The 13,932-nt window shown below is 43.6% G+C and overlaps 1 protein-coding gene across 2 annotated transcripts in view; it reads left to right on the forward strand.

The window, feature by feature from the left end:
- The first annotated feature begins 296 nt into the window (after positions 1-296).
- Positions 297-13,932, forward strand: part of fbn2b (fibrillin 2b) — a 66,021-nt gene continuing 52,385 nt past the window's right edge. The window contains exons 1-4 of one of the 2 annotated variants that reach the window (XM_031745821.2): positions 297-487; positions 3,808-4,123; positions 11,976-12,058; positions 12,202-12,297. In XM_031745821.2, coding sequence (XP_031601681.2) covers positions 3,945-4,123; positions 11,976-12,058; positions 12,202-12,297 — 358 coding nt within the window. In that variant the 5' untranslated portion in view covers positions 297-487; positions 3,808-3,944. Of the gene's footprint in view, positions 488-1,514; positions 1,670-3,807; positions 4,124-11,975; positions 12,059-12,201; positions 12,298-13,932 lie in introns of those variants that run through there. The other variant, XM_039606979.1, reaches the window with a different exon arrangement.

Consider the following 13,932-nt stretch of genomic DNA (forward strand, 5'->3'; position numbering starts at 1 on the left):
CTTTATATCTACAACGACCTAATCTCAGTATTTTAAGCTCTGATCACGAACCATAACATCATTAGAAACCATTTGGCAGCTTTGCCTCTGTCTCCACTGCCTGATGTTCTGATTCGTTCTGCGTCCAAGATCATTTCCTTTGAGGGACTCTTATCTCATCACTTGGTTTAGCCTGAAGGGGAGTTTTGTGCTCGGTGATGATAGTGGAGCTATGTCAGCCACAGTGTGGAGGTTTAGCTGCTTGGCCCCTGTTATAACAACTCTAGGAGTCTTGAGGAATGTGGGTTTGTCCTGCAGTCCGTTACTACCCCCCTCTCGCTCAGTGTCTGCCTCACTCTGTGTCCCCTCCCCTCTCCCAAACAGGGCAATTCCCTAACTTTTCTCCTTTTCTCACAAGGCTATAGTTCAATATTCCATTCGGGGGCACATATCCTGTCTCAAATTCCGACGGGGCTCCTCGACGCCAAGGCACTCCAACTGCTGCAAGGTAATAGTAACCTCTTGACAACAATAAAATTTGCTTATCAATGGCTCTGACCATTCTTTCAGTAGCCCGTTTTTTCACGGAGATTATCTCTTTATATGCATGGCTGCCATCTGAAGATGCACAAAGGTAGATGGAAAAATCTAAGAATGCTAACGGATGCTGCACTTTTCCCTCTAAGCGGCTTTTTGGTGCTAAAATGGGTTCGTCACGTTTTGCAGATAATGCATTGCTCGCCTTGTTTGAGTTTTAGTGTGGTCTTAAGTTTCTTGGAGAGTATAGCGGAATGAAAAGCGCACTCACCTATTTTTCCGTCTGTTGTGTTTCAACTAGTAGGAGTTGATGTTGCGTTTTTTCTCCATTCATAAAGTCGTGGTGGCATCCAGATCTCTTTTCAGCGCTTCACTATCGTGGAAACTCTTATGTGCTTTTTTTGGTCAGCTTGCAGCAGATGTCTTGAATGGCTGGTTTGCACTTTTTAAGAGTTGGGGACTGAAGCAGACATACTTGTGCACAGCCTGCTCCAAATTATCTGTGCTTCTCTGTAGTGAATTAACAGCAGGCTTAAATGTAAGTGTGGTATTGCATCCCACGTAATTATTAACTGTTTAGGTGGAAAAGAGTGTAAACTGTGCTTGGTGTGATTTTTATCTCTAAGCAAATAGGCTCATTTTGTGCCGCGTTAAAGGGCATGTTTTGCACCAGCCGTCCGACGATTAAATGATAATCATGACGGATGCTTTACCTGCTTTATGTTGACAGCACACTTGGAGTAGTGCTCGGCAGAGCTCGCTCTCGGTGATTGATCATGCATTTCTTTTGTTCGGCTCTGATCCCGCCTCCATACTCAGCTGCAAGGAGCGCAACATTTTGGTTTTCGAGGGATTTTTATTTAAATCAGTGTTCAGAACAAAAAACGATCCTATGGATGATTTTAAAAAAGGACATCGCGTAAAAGTTGTGCCAGATACATGTTTGGACGCGCTCCATTTTTTGTGTTTGTCTTAAAAAAACGGAAAAATGTGAATTATAGTATAATAGTGGACAAATATATTCACATTTCTTTTTTCCTCAACATCCATCTCTTCCTGCCGGGTTTTGCCAGCTACCTCTCCCCGTGTCTGAGCTCTGCATACTTGACTGAGTTCACGGCTCATCCATCTCTCCTCTTCCATTAAAATGAATGTGAGTCACAAGGATGTGGGGCCATATTTCTCCTGTATTCCGTGTCCAGCCCAGATATGTGATGCGGTTGGACACTGGGTTTGCTGAGGTTGTATATCACTGGGGGCCCAGAGTTCCCTGTTAAAGTCTGTAAGGAGGTAAAGAATGAACCTCATGGCTGTCATGGCTTGAATTTAGCCTAACGTCCTTAGGACTGAGCTGCACAGTTACATTCAGAAACCAAGGCTCCATAAATCACTTGATGAACACTGTATGACTGAATAAATAGCTAATTGTTCTTTGTTAATGATCGGTTTTCTTTCTGGTTGTGAAAGTGGCATTTTGACCCGACCGATTATCTGATACTGTACACGACTATTTAACCCTTCCTGTGCTTTTCTACCAGCATGCCTTTAGTCTTGCTCTCTAGCTCCCTCTGGTTTGAAGGCACCCATTTGGGCCAGTAGATGTAGATGTTAGATTTATGTTTTCAACAATAAAGCTTAGCTAAAGTTAAAGATAATATGTGTAAATGACACACTATCCCTTAAGAGACAGCAGTGTAAAAGTTTCTTCATGGTCCAGGGCAAAAATAACCTCTTCCTTCACTTTGTTTTAATTTAAATGAGTAAAATCTTGATTATTCTTTTTAATGTCAGTCAACAACACTGAACAGCGCTGTTTTGTTTGACACACAGCATGTTTCTCTAATCAGTTTATGACCTCTTTCCCACTTTTTGCAGTTTTCGGTGTCTGCTGAGTGATAAACTTGTTACGAGAAGGCTTTGAAGTGCAGCATACTGAAAACAGATTGCTAGAAGTCAGAATTTAAGTCTTTCCTTGCGTGTCCTCAAATCATATGTTTTCTATTGTCTTACTGTAACCGCCCAGCATCACAAAGAAAAAAAAGAAGAAAATCAAATGCAAAGTGTTTCGCATCAGAGTATATCGTGTTCTCTTCACAGTGGTGGGAAATCTATGATGGGCGATTTAACTCAGGCATCGTTTATTTCATCTGCTCATTACACTCCAGAGGGTAGATGTGGAGCTTTAAGCATATATAAACTCAATTAACTAGCAAAGTTATAATCATCAATAAGATAAAATAGTTTATTGTTACAACATTACAAATTAAGAGTGTATGAAATTCAGATATCAAGCAGAGTTGAAGTGGCGTTGTTCAACTCTGCTCATCCAAAGCTTTGCAAGGTTCTGCTTTTGTCCGAGTGTAAGTGTGAGGCTGTTAATACACTGCACTAAGATTAACAGTAGCTCTACACCATCGTCATGCCCAGCAGCCACAAACCTACAGTGTAACCCGACATGCACCTTCCCCCGAAGTGTAACTACAGATGACGCACAGGTGTCAGTGCCACTGTTCACACCTGTTCACAGGTTTTATCATAGAAGCATAAATCTACTGTCTTCCTTGGTGTGCACCCCCTTTGGATGTAACTTTGGTGCTCTCAGAAGACCCAGACAGGGAAGCTTGTACCAGCAGCACTGTGAGGGCAAATTGTGAGATGTCGTCTGAAAGTTCAAACCATTTGAGTGGAAACTAAATGTTGAATATTAGCGGAGGAACAGATAAAACAGCTAAAATGTAAAATAATTGAAACTGCTAGCTTCTTGAAACATTGAAGTAGTTCAACTTTTTAACACTGTAAATAAAACAGTTATAATAGCCAAAAATAATTGATAAAGGATGGATAAATGTAATATCTGTCACTTGGAGAATCAATGTTTAACCAAAACAACCACCCCCAAGCTGGCTTCCTGTTTAAAGGGAGGTTTTCCTTCCTGCTGTTGTCAGGTTGTTGCTCATGATTGTTCGTGGGGGTCTTTACCTTACAATATAACGCACCTTGAGCCAGCTGTTATTGTGATTTGGCGCTATATAAATAACATTGAATTGAACTAAAACACTGATGATGTGATAGAGTCATAGAGCTGATGTGAAACATAGTTAAGATGAACTTTTCTGTAATTAGCAGTGTTAAAAACATCTAGTTTATTCAAATGAACACAGGTCATGCTGGTGAAATGGGCCCGTCTGAGAGGCCTGCAGAGTAAATCTGATGGGAAAGGTGTTTCCTGTTAGACCAGCGTCTGTGTTTTACTTGTCTCTTAACTTTAATATCCTTTCTTCCTCTGTCTAGCCCTTACTGTGGAGTGCACACCGTGATTTGGTCTGGATCCAGGTCCAGGTCCTGCTGCTCAGTCTGGGTCCATAAAGTGAAGAGTCACGGAGTGAGCATTAGCACAGGAGGGACTCAGTTGGAGGTATAGCCGACCGATGGGATCTGGGAAGCTGACTCAGGTTCTGCTGGGATGGGTGGTGATGTGGCTTGGGGCGGTTCATGTGGCTTGCAGTCAAACTGGGAATGGCCCATACCAAGCTAGCCGCTTCACCGGCACCGTGGACCAGAGGGAGGTGCAGCGGGTTCGACGCCGCGGCCAAGACACATTGAGAGGGTGAGAATCTGTGTGTTTTACTGTCAATGGCCAATCACAAATAAGCATCAAACATAATACAGTCACATCGCACTGCAGGCTGAAATGAACCCAAAGTTAATGTAGCAACATTTGTCTCTGTATCTGAACAAGGATTAAACCCATGAATGTATTTTCCTTCTCTGCTTTCCTGGCAGCTGTATTTGAGCTGCTGCTTTCTGGGCTCAGGCCAAGCTCGCCTTATACCAGATTATGCTGCTGAATACTACAGCGTCGTTTTGTCAAAAACAGGACATTTGACATTAATAGACCACTCGCCAGAATAAAATCTCCTGTATTTTGTGAAACATACGAGCACACAGCTTTCTATACAAGCCATGACCCAAATACCCCAAAGTGTCCTGCCTAAGCTATACAAAGTTATTCAGGAATGTAAGGAGATTATAGGCCTCCGTGTTTAAGCTGAAGTATTTAACAGAGAAATTCATGTGAGCTGGGAGGCGCAGTACTGTGCAATAATATCAAGCACTCCTCATTTCTTTATACTTTCCTTCCCAGGAGTCAAAGTTCTTCAGGCTTTGTCTTTCAAAGTTTTTCTTTGGGCATTGGCTGATTTTCAGAGGAATTTTCTGAGGAATGTCTTTTTCATTGTTAAACTACTTTACGCTGACCTTTAAATCATTCATGCATAAAAAGGCATCTAACTTAAGGGATGAGCCTGTGTTGTGTCTTCAAGCACAAGACAGCTCATTAAAAATCGTGTGTTGTGCAACCAGACAAACACATATTTGTTCCCATTTCTTTAGTTGAGTATTTGAAAAATGCCAAAGACACAGTTTGACAGAGCAAATACAGAAGGTCTCTTTGGCCTCAACACCAAAAACACCAAAGCATTTTACATTTGAACCTACGAATGTCTTTAAAGTGCTGTTTATTTGTCTGTGTGGGGGGAACATCCAGAAACATCACATCTCAGCAGCTGCAGACGCTCAGCTCTCTCTTCTGTTTCACGTCTCTTTCACTTTGTTACCTAAACACCATGAATCAGGGCGTGGAACATACGTGTCAGTGCATCAGACAGTTTTCACTGTATATTTCACCTCACCGCCAGCTTCAGTGTCTGCATCATTTATTCCAATCAGTCTCCCATCTGTCCCAGCTTACGGTTCCCCCGGTGCCAAGTCACAGGAAATGAGGTATTCGTATCAGCCACGGGGGGGTATGAAAAGGGCATTTGTTTCACCGTTGTAGGTGACGGAGCAGCTGAAGGAGTAACGTGGGGCTGGAATGAAAGACAACCGAGGAAAACTACGAGCGCATAGCTGGAGGTTTGGAGTTGAGGCTTTTTAGAAGAGCGGGGCAGCGTCACAGAGCCGCTGTTTTCTCTCACAACATGTCCAGCGCTGTACCGCCAATAGCTTGGTCTGCCCTGTCGCTCAGACTGGCTCACATGTTTTTCCATGACATATTTAAAGGAGATATACCAAAGTGCACTACCCCTTTACCAATCCTACGAGTTATCCTGCCTGACACAAATATAAGCACGGACATGTGATCAGCGCTTAACAATAATTCACATTCACAGTTAGTGTGACAGGCCAGGGGAGAGAGAGACCCTTGCACAATAGCACACTATTTCCATCAAATAGTGCGGTTTCATGAGAACAAGTAACAAAAGCCTGCAGACTTTTTCCATTACATTGCTGAGCTTTTGAAACCCCACAGTGTTAGGAATAAAATGCTCATGCAGCGATAGTTGCGCTGAAGTAAACTCACAGCATCTTTGCTTTGAAACTCGGGGCGTGTTTAGGCTAAAAAAGGTCCGCTCGCACGCTGGGCTTGGGGCCATGGCGAGTACTAGAAACCAGAGTTGTTTAACAAAACGCTGGACATGGTTCCTGATTATTTTGATTGGATTACTTTGTGTGCCTCGGTGTGCCTGGTAACTGTCACTGAAATGATTCTGAAGCTTTTAAGGTGCCTCCCGTGTATTGCAGTGCTCTGGCCAGAGCTCACGAGCCCAAGTGTCGAATCTAGTTTCAGTTACACTTTGGGGGTCGTTGGCCCAAAGCGACGGCGGCTCATCTGACATCGGGTAAAATTAGTCATCTGCACATGAGCCTCTGAGCAGGTCTGGACGGAAGCCTCGAAAATGAAGAAATCTCATTTGTGACGAGTTTTGGCTGTTGGGCTTTGTGTAGAACGAGCTCAATGTTTGTTGAGTTTCATGGCAATTCATTCACACTGGGTCTGTATTCATGTGAGAGTTGTACTAATCACAGCAGGCTGTCAGTAACTCGGTAAGGCGTTCACAGATTCTCTGTGTGGGTGATGCAGGGATGTTGGCCTAATGATGGTCATTACGTTGGCCTTGGGCTGAGGTGCAGTGTTTATTTGCTGGCTACAGCTCCAGATCCCCTCTCTGTCTCTGGCAGTGCTGGGTTTGATGTTGACTGACTGATTTATGGGCTCCCGCAGCACACCGCACCCTGGCACCGCTTTATGTGAAGGCGGGATCGAATCAGAGCTGGCTGGCTCCGTGTCCCACGGCAAACCACCGTCTGACCTGCTTTACTTAAATCTGTGATTGACTACCTGGTTGGCAGAAGAAGGAAAGTGCGACACCAGCCAGCTCAAATAACTGTATCATTTCTTTATCGTTTAATAAGACTGCTCGTATGTTGGGGCTGAAAGTCTTGCTACATGATTTTTTTCACAGATGACCACCTTTAACTTAGCCCTGCTTGGCAGCTCCTCACCCGGCTGAGATGAGGCGCCTCAGATGCTGGCAAACTGGCAGACAGTCGGCCTCAAACCAGAGAATTACATTTAGTTACTCCGGTGCTTTCCAGGATAATGTCAATACCACCCTGATGGCCTGGATGGGGTCCTCTATTTACAGACTGCCTTGGCATGTGCCTGATTTGAAACAGAATAAAAGAACGATTTTGGATATCAAAAGGAAAAACGGTTTCACCTCAGACCTACAGGAGTGTGAGTGCTTTCAGAGCACAGGAAAGAAAGCCCCTCTTAAAAAATATAGCTATAGAGTTTCCCTTTCTCTCTTCTGCACATTCGGTTCCATTTTGGGATTTTATGCTCGCTGCGAGTGAGCTGACAGGATTATCTGGGACAGCTGATTGGCGTGTGGTCTGCGATTAAAGTGGCTCCTGCTTAATGTCAGACTGCGTGAAAAGACTTAGCCACAGGTTTCCTTCCTTCTTCTGATATGTACGCACGGCGTCGAACACTTTGTAACAAATTCACAGACAAAAAAACACATTTGTGTAGACAGCTGTATTTGTTTTACAATTACCTTTGTTCAATTAGTCACAATGTTTCTTCACAAGAAGCACTTTTCATCCCATGAATAATCTCTGCCCACAGAAAAAAGAATCACTTTTTTATATAAAAAGAATAAGAACAAACGCTCGCTCTGGGCCTACAAAACCACAAATCACAGAAAGTTACTGTGCTGTAAAACTTTATCTCCCTTCAGTCCGTCTGACTGATGGGAGATTGCTGACGCCTGATAAGACGTACAGATTTACTGTAGTTCCTGTTCCCGTCACTTCAGTCCATTATCAAACCTTAATGCTGTGACTTTATGAAGACTGTGCTGCTGAGGTCAGGTCTGTTTCAGAAATCTCATATCTGGGAAATTAAAGATACTTTGAAAAATATTGGTCAGCGTTTAGCTAGTTCAGAGTTCTCCCGTCCTTCCATTTTTTTATTCCAGTCTGTTCTTCAGTTTTTAATTTTCTCACTTGTTTCTCACAGTTTCTGTCCTGTGTTTTAAACCAGCGGTCCCCAACCCTTTTTTTGCACCACGGACCGGTTTATGTCCAACAATATTTTCACAGACCGGCCTTTAAGGTGTTGCGGATAAATACAACAAAATAAAACCAGTACCGGTACCAAAAAAAGAAGATTTATTCATAACACACGGGAAAAGACTCAGGGAAACCGAGTTACGAGAAAAACCGATAAAAACCCTGAAAACCATGAATTTAACACCCGAGCCTCAACTCTCGCGGCCCAGTTCCAAATGACTCGCAGACCGGTACCGGTCCATGCCCCGGGGGTTGAGCACCGCTGTTTTAAACTTCACGGCTTTCTTCAGCTGCTTTCAAAGCATCAAACGTTGAATAATTTTGCACATTATTTAAGGGCTTAAAGCCAGCGTGTCATTCGAATGAGCTGGGCGAGAGCCAGAGGTTTCCTCCTTTGTCTGCTGCACATTATTTTTTTTCAGCTACTTATAAAAAGTTTGTAACTGATCGATCACCGTCAGCTTCGTATCTGTCTGCAGCTCGTTTTCTCAACATTTCTCAACACGAGTCAGACTCATTGACTCGTTTGTAGAGAAACAGGCCCGGGCTGTTCGAGGACTTAAGGCGTCGGACCTGTGACCAGTAAAATCACAAGCGTACGTGGGCAAAGACACCGTGAACTTTCAGTCGGTGTTTTTATGAGTCAGCCCGTCGTCATGAGTCCGGCTGCTCTGCACTGGCCAACGCAGATTAGGGTGACTAATTTTCTCAGCATAGCAGGTTTTTGGGCCACTTCCCTGTAACTTTGCCTTCATTCTTCACTTTCCTTTGGATGAGGTGGCAGCTATTTCCCTTTTGTCATTATTAATGGCGGTTAATGAGCGATCGACGGGCCGGGGGTTAGCTTCAAAGGCAGCAAAATGGCCACAGAAGAGTTCATCTGTTGTAGTTTTAGCTGTGAGAACAGTAGGACATTTCAATATTGGGGGGAACCCCCTGGGGCCTAAACTCCTTTTTATGGCAGTTTTTCAATTTGCTTTTGGTTCACCCTGTAAAGCCTCCTCTGTGCAACGGGAGACAAGGCGCTGACCCAGAGGAAAGAGGTGAAAGAAAGAGGAAAGAAAACAAACCAGAGCTTCTGACCTCGGGGTCACACCCTTGTAATTCGTTGTATATTGACATCCCTCAGGTCAGCGGAAAATCGTCAGTGCTGCGTGAAGGAATGGATCAGGAAATAATTTTGCTCACGAGCGCTCGTTAGGCGTTGGAATTTAGATTCTTGCCGTATCCATTTCTGAACTTTGGTTTGTGTGTTTGCAGAAATCCAACCCCCACTCAGGGTCTGGCCTCGTCCAGCTCACGCTGCTCTTTGCTTCGTTTTCATATCTCGGTTTTCCGCTCCCATTCCTTCTCCTGTTTCCCCCTCCTCTCAACATAAACTTGTTTGCTTTCCCTCCCACTGATCTCCTGTTCCTTTCCCACCAACCACTCTTTCCTCTTCCTAGTCACCATTCCTTTCGCTCTTTTCACGCTTTCTCTCCAAAGCCAAAGGTCACAATTTGGTTTCTGCAAACACCCTTAAAGAATTTTCCCCGTTTTTCTTTTACGTGTTTGTCTTCTTTCTTTGTCTGACCATTCATTCTACCTTCATAAATATCTCTCGTCTGCCTGCCCACCTGTTTTTCTGTCCTGTTGTCCCCCAGTGCCATCTGGGAATGTGGTTGGAGGTGTGCTCTGTTCTCCATATATCAGAGACTCAAACTCCAGCTGTCATCTTCCTGGTAAAAAACTAGGATTATTGCAGATGCTGCCCAGTGAGGCGGGGTGAGCACACAGGAGCAACTTAAGTTCATCAGCGTCAACGCCTTAAATTCCAGTTTTATTTGGGATTAATCAAGAAAAAGCTGCACTGTTGTGTTGCAGTGGATTGGAACTACAAATACATCAACCTGACTGTTACTGGTTTGTCTTATTTTTTTTTTTAAAAATTCACTAAAATCAACTAGCTTCCCCATAAAATGTTTTAAAAACTATCTAAAATCTTTCTCCGGTGGTTTTCAGCTGTTCTCATAAAAAAAACAGTCGGGCACATCGGAAAATTGTAACATTTAAACATTTGGGCAACAATTTTTGCACAGTTGTAGATGAGCTGTAGACCAAGAAAAACTAGCAGCTTTATTCATTTTGAGTCTTAATGCTAAGCTATGCGAACGGCTTCTGTTCCTACTGCATAGGAGGGCGTTAGCATCGTCTCATGAAGTGAAACTGATCCGAAACCCAGACCACCACCCAGCTTTAACGTCACTCTGTGTCTTTGGCTAGCCCTGTGTTAGCATGCTGTTTGTGCAGATACTTACAAAGAGCTTAAGCTGTGTTAGCAGCATATTGCGGATGTTTCTGTGCCTGATGCAGTTTGCACTCTACCATTGCGCCGTTGTCAGTTTTTGCTATAAAAATAAAAATAACGTCCATATTTCCACCCTCGAGACCCGTATGGATGGACCTCTGCCACAGAAACTGAAATAAGCCAACTGTAACAAACGCACGTGAACGAAAAAGCACGTTTGTTTGATTTTTGTCTTTCTATCCACCTGGTGCCCAGGTAACTGCAGCACCTCTCTAACACAAGTAACGACATACAGTAACTGTAAAGTAAGCAGTGAATTTAGTGCAATGATGCGTCACGTTATTAAGTTATTGAAACAGGTAATGTGGTTACAGTATCTCGTTACTTTGTAATGCATCACAGCCAACACTGTTGGTGTGTGTGAGTGTGTTATAGTTATAAATATGAACGTGTATGTTATGTAAAGTGAGAGTAGTGTAGCGTGCTGGGTGACCTGAGTCCATTTAGCATTTCTTAATTCGACATTTCTGCCTTTGAGCTGATGTTCTTATAAAGAAACGGGGCAAAGATATTTCTGTTAGCTCTGGAAAACTGGGATTAAAAAGACACTGACTGGGCCAATAAGTTCTAATAAAAGACTGTGTTGAGCTGCATCGTGGGAAATGTAGTATCCAGCAGCCACTTAAGGACCAGATCTCAGAACATCTCAGCTCTGCCAACTTATTTTATGAGTCTGGTTTTTACTGCTTCATGTTTGGTGTTAAAAAAAACTTTGAGTAATCTAGTTTTACTAAAAAAAAGTTTCTGTTTTCACAACACAATAAATTCAATCCTGGGGGTGCAAAAGTGTCCCGGCTAACGGGATGTGATCCCTGTGGCAAATTATTTTACTATGAGCATCTGGATCAGGCTTTATCCCAACTCACCACACTGCGGTCCGTCGCTACTTAGTCATGCCATCAGCAAATGACCAACTTGGATGACCGCAAACACTCGTCATTATACGCTCTGGAAGGTCACCGAGGATACCGTTAGTTTAGCCACACAGCTGGAATCCTGACTGACACTGACCTGAGTGTCTCACGCTTGCACGAGTCTTTGACGACCGATGCCCGTTTGCACAGTTCCTCCTTCTTTAAATATACAAAGAGGTGTTTTTATTCACGGATGACTGAGATTGTAGAGCTCCTCTCATTAGCTTGTAAAACAGACCTCAGTCCTGACGGCATGTTTATGTGTGTGTTTGAGTGTGTGAGCAGACCCAGTCAGTTCTAGATGTGGTTTAGCCATTTCCTCAGAGGAAAACTCTGTGGCTAACCTTTAAGGCCAGACAAGCGGCCCATGAGCTGTGATGAGTGTTACATCTGTCAGACAGGGTCAAAGTTGCTCTCTACCACCAAGGATCAGAGCCGACTACCAGCAGGATCTTTGCCAGAAATCAGGGCAGCCGAGCTTTGAGAGAAAGGAGGACTCTACACATCCTGTCTGTCCAAGCTTAGAAGTGAGCATTGAAGGAAGACAAAACGCTGTGCTGAAGGCCTGTTGCATTTCCTTCCCTCCTACCAAGCCTGAGAATACCTCGATCCATCACTTTACAATGCTTTCATATCAAAGTTTGTTTTTTCTGAAAGCAGAGACCGAGCAGGTTCTGGGCTCCTCAGAAATGAGCTGATATGTGTGTGTTTGTTTAATGATGTACTGAAGTATGCTGGCAGTAGTAAGTAGTGTGTTTGTTTGTTCTCTTCTCTATCAGACCCAATGTGTGCGGCTCTCGCTTCCATTCATACTGCTGTCCAGGCTGGAAGACTCTGCCGGGAGGAAACCAGTGCATTGTTCGTAAGTTCCCCACATCGCAAAACTCAGCGGAGAAGATATCAAATAGGCATAGCACGATTTGGTTTATGGGATTATGTATGGTTGAAGACATTAGATCTACTCTCCTTTCCTTTCCGCTCTGTCTTGTTCTTTTCACTCTGCAGCGATTTGCAGGAATTCTTGTGGTGATGGCTTCTGTTCCAGACCCAACATGTGTACCTGCTCGAATGGCCAGCTGTCCCCGAACTGTGGAGCAGGAGGTCAGTATTTACACACACACACACACACACACACACACACACACACACACACACACACACACACACACACACACACACACACACATTTAAAGTAGCAGATCATCTTTTTGAGAGTTTACGGACAATGATTGTTTCTTTTGCTCGACATCGCTACACCTGTGATGTTTCTGCACAGTTATGATGATTATCATAACTGTAACTATAATGCCGAAGCAGAGATTGAGACCAGGTAACCTTTGTTTAATGTCCTGTGTCCAGCTTTGGTGAGCGTGAGCTAATTTGTAGCCTCAGTGTCCTGTTCTTAGCTGACAGGAGTGACGCCCTGTCCAGCGTTACCTTCCTATCAGCTCGAAACAGGCTGGTCATTCTTCTCTGTCCTCTGGCATCAACACAGCATTTCCCAGAGTTCTGCGACTCACGGATGTTCCTTGTTTTCAGACCATTCTTGGTAAACCGTAGAGATGACTGTGTGGAAAATCCCAGTAGTTTCTGAAATACTCAGCCCAGCCAGTGTGGCACCAACAAACATGACACACTCAAAGTCACTTTAATCAACTTTCTTCCCTTTTCTGATGCTCATTCTGAACTTCAGCATCATCATGACCATGTCTGCATACTTAAAGAAACTGAGTTGCTGCCATGTGATTGGCTGATTAGACATTTGTATTAGGCAGCAGTAGATTAAGTAAATCAAACAAAGTCACTTTCTCTCTTTGCCCAAGAGCTCAAAGATTAAAACCTCTCAACACTCAGTACACAGAATATCTAAGCAGGACGTAGCCAGCAGCATCTTAGCTTAGCATAAACACGAGAAAACAGAAGCAGAAAACCCTTAGCTGTTCCTGCAAATAGTCGGGTACCAAATTCATGTAAATTGGTAAAATGACATCATGTAAGAATCATATGTATTTTGTATCAAGTCCTAAACATGAGGTGGTTTCGTTTTCTTCAAATTCAAGCCTTTTGCTTGAGAGCATGACGTCCACTTAAATGTTTTCTTACTAGCACAAGCAAAATAATCAGCTGTCACTGTTATAATGGAAAGTGCAGAGATGTTGTATTTGCTTTAGTCCTCTGAATGGTTTCAGGCCTTACTTCACTCTACTGTTCAAAGCTGTGAAATGTTTTCTTTAACACAGAAAAGCTTCAGTTCCAAGTCTCTATCCTACCTTACTCTTATAGAAGCCAGAGTAACACTCAGGCCAGTGTAATAGCAGTGTATGGAGCCTGAGACGCAGCGTTCAGGTCACTGGGTTTGTCAGGATTAAAGTGGAGAGTCTGGCTGCCCGGCTGAGTCTGCTGGGCTTAGTTACAGACCACTCAGGATGTGTGTTTGGAGCAAAGTGTTGTACTTCACATACAGAGTGTGTGAAATCATGTTTGTCTTTATGAGATTACTGCACAGTGTGCGGCTATTCAGTATAAGGTTAATATGTGCAAGACACACTGCAAACATTGTTGTTAAGCACCACTGTGGGAGCAAGAAAGTTGTGTCAGTGTGTGTTAAGTAGCATGCAGTGCGTTCAGCTTCAGTGCTTTAGTAGGCCAAAGTCAGCTCATCAGTCACGCCTGGCCCTGCCAGACCCTTTACACATACTCACATTCCACCAAGCCCACTAACACACACACACACAC

This window comes from Oreochromis aureus, linkage group 23, assembly GCF_013358895.1.
Source record: "Oreochromis aureus strain Israel breed Guangdong linkage group 23, ZZ_aureus, whole genome shotgun sequence".
Classification (NCBI taxonomy): domain Eukaryota; kingdom Metazoa; phylum Chordata; class Actinopteri; order Cichliformes; family Cichlidae; genus Oreochromis; species Oreochromis aureus.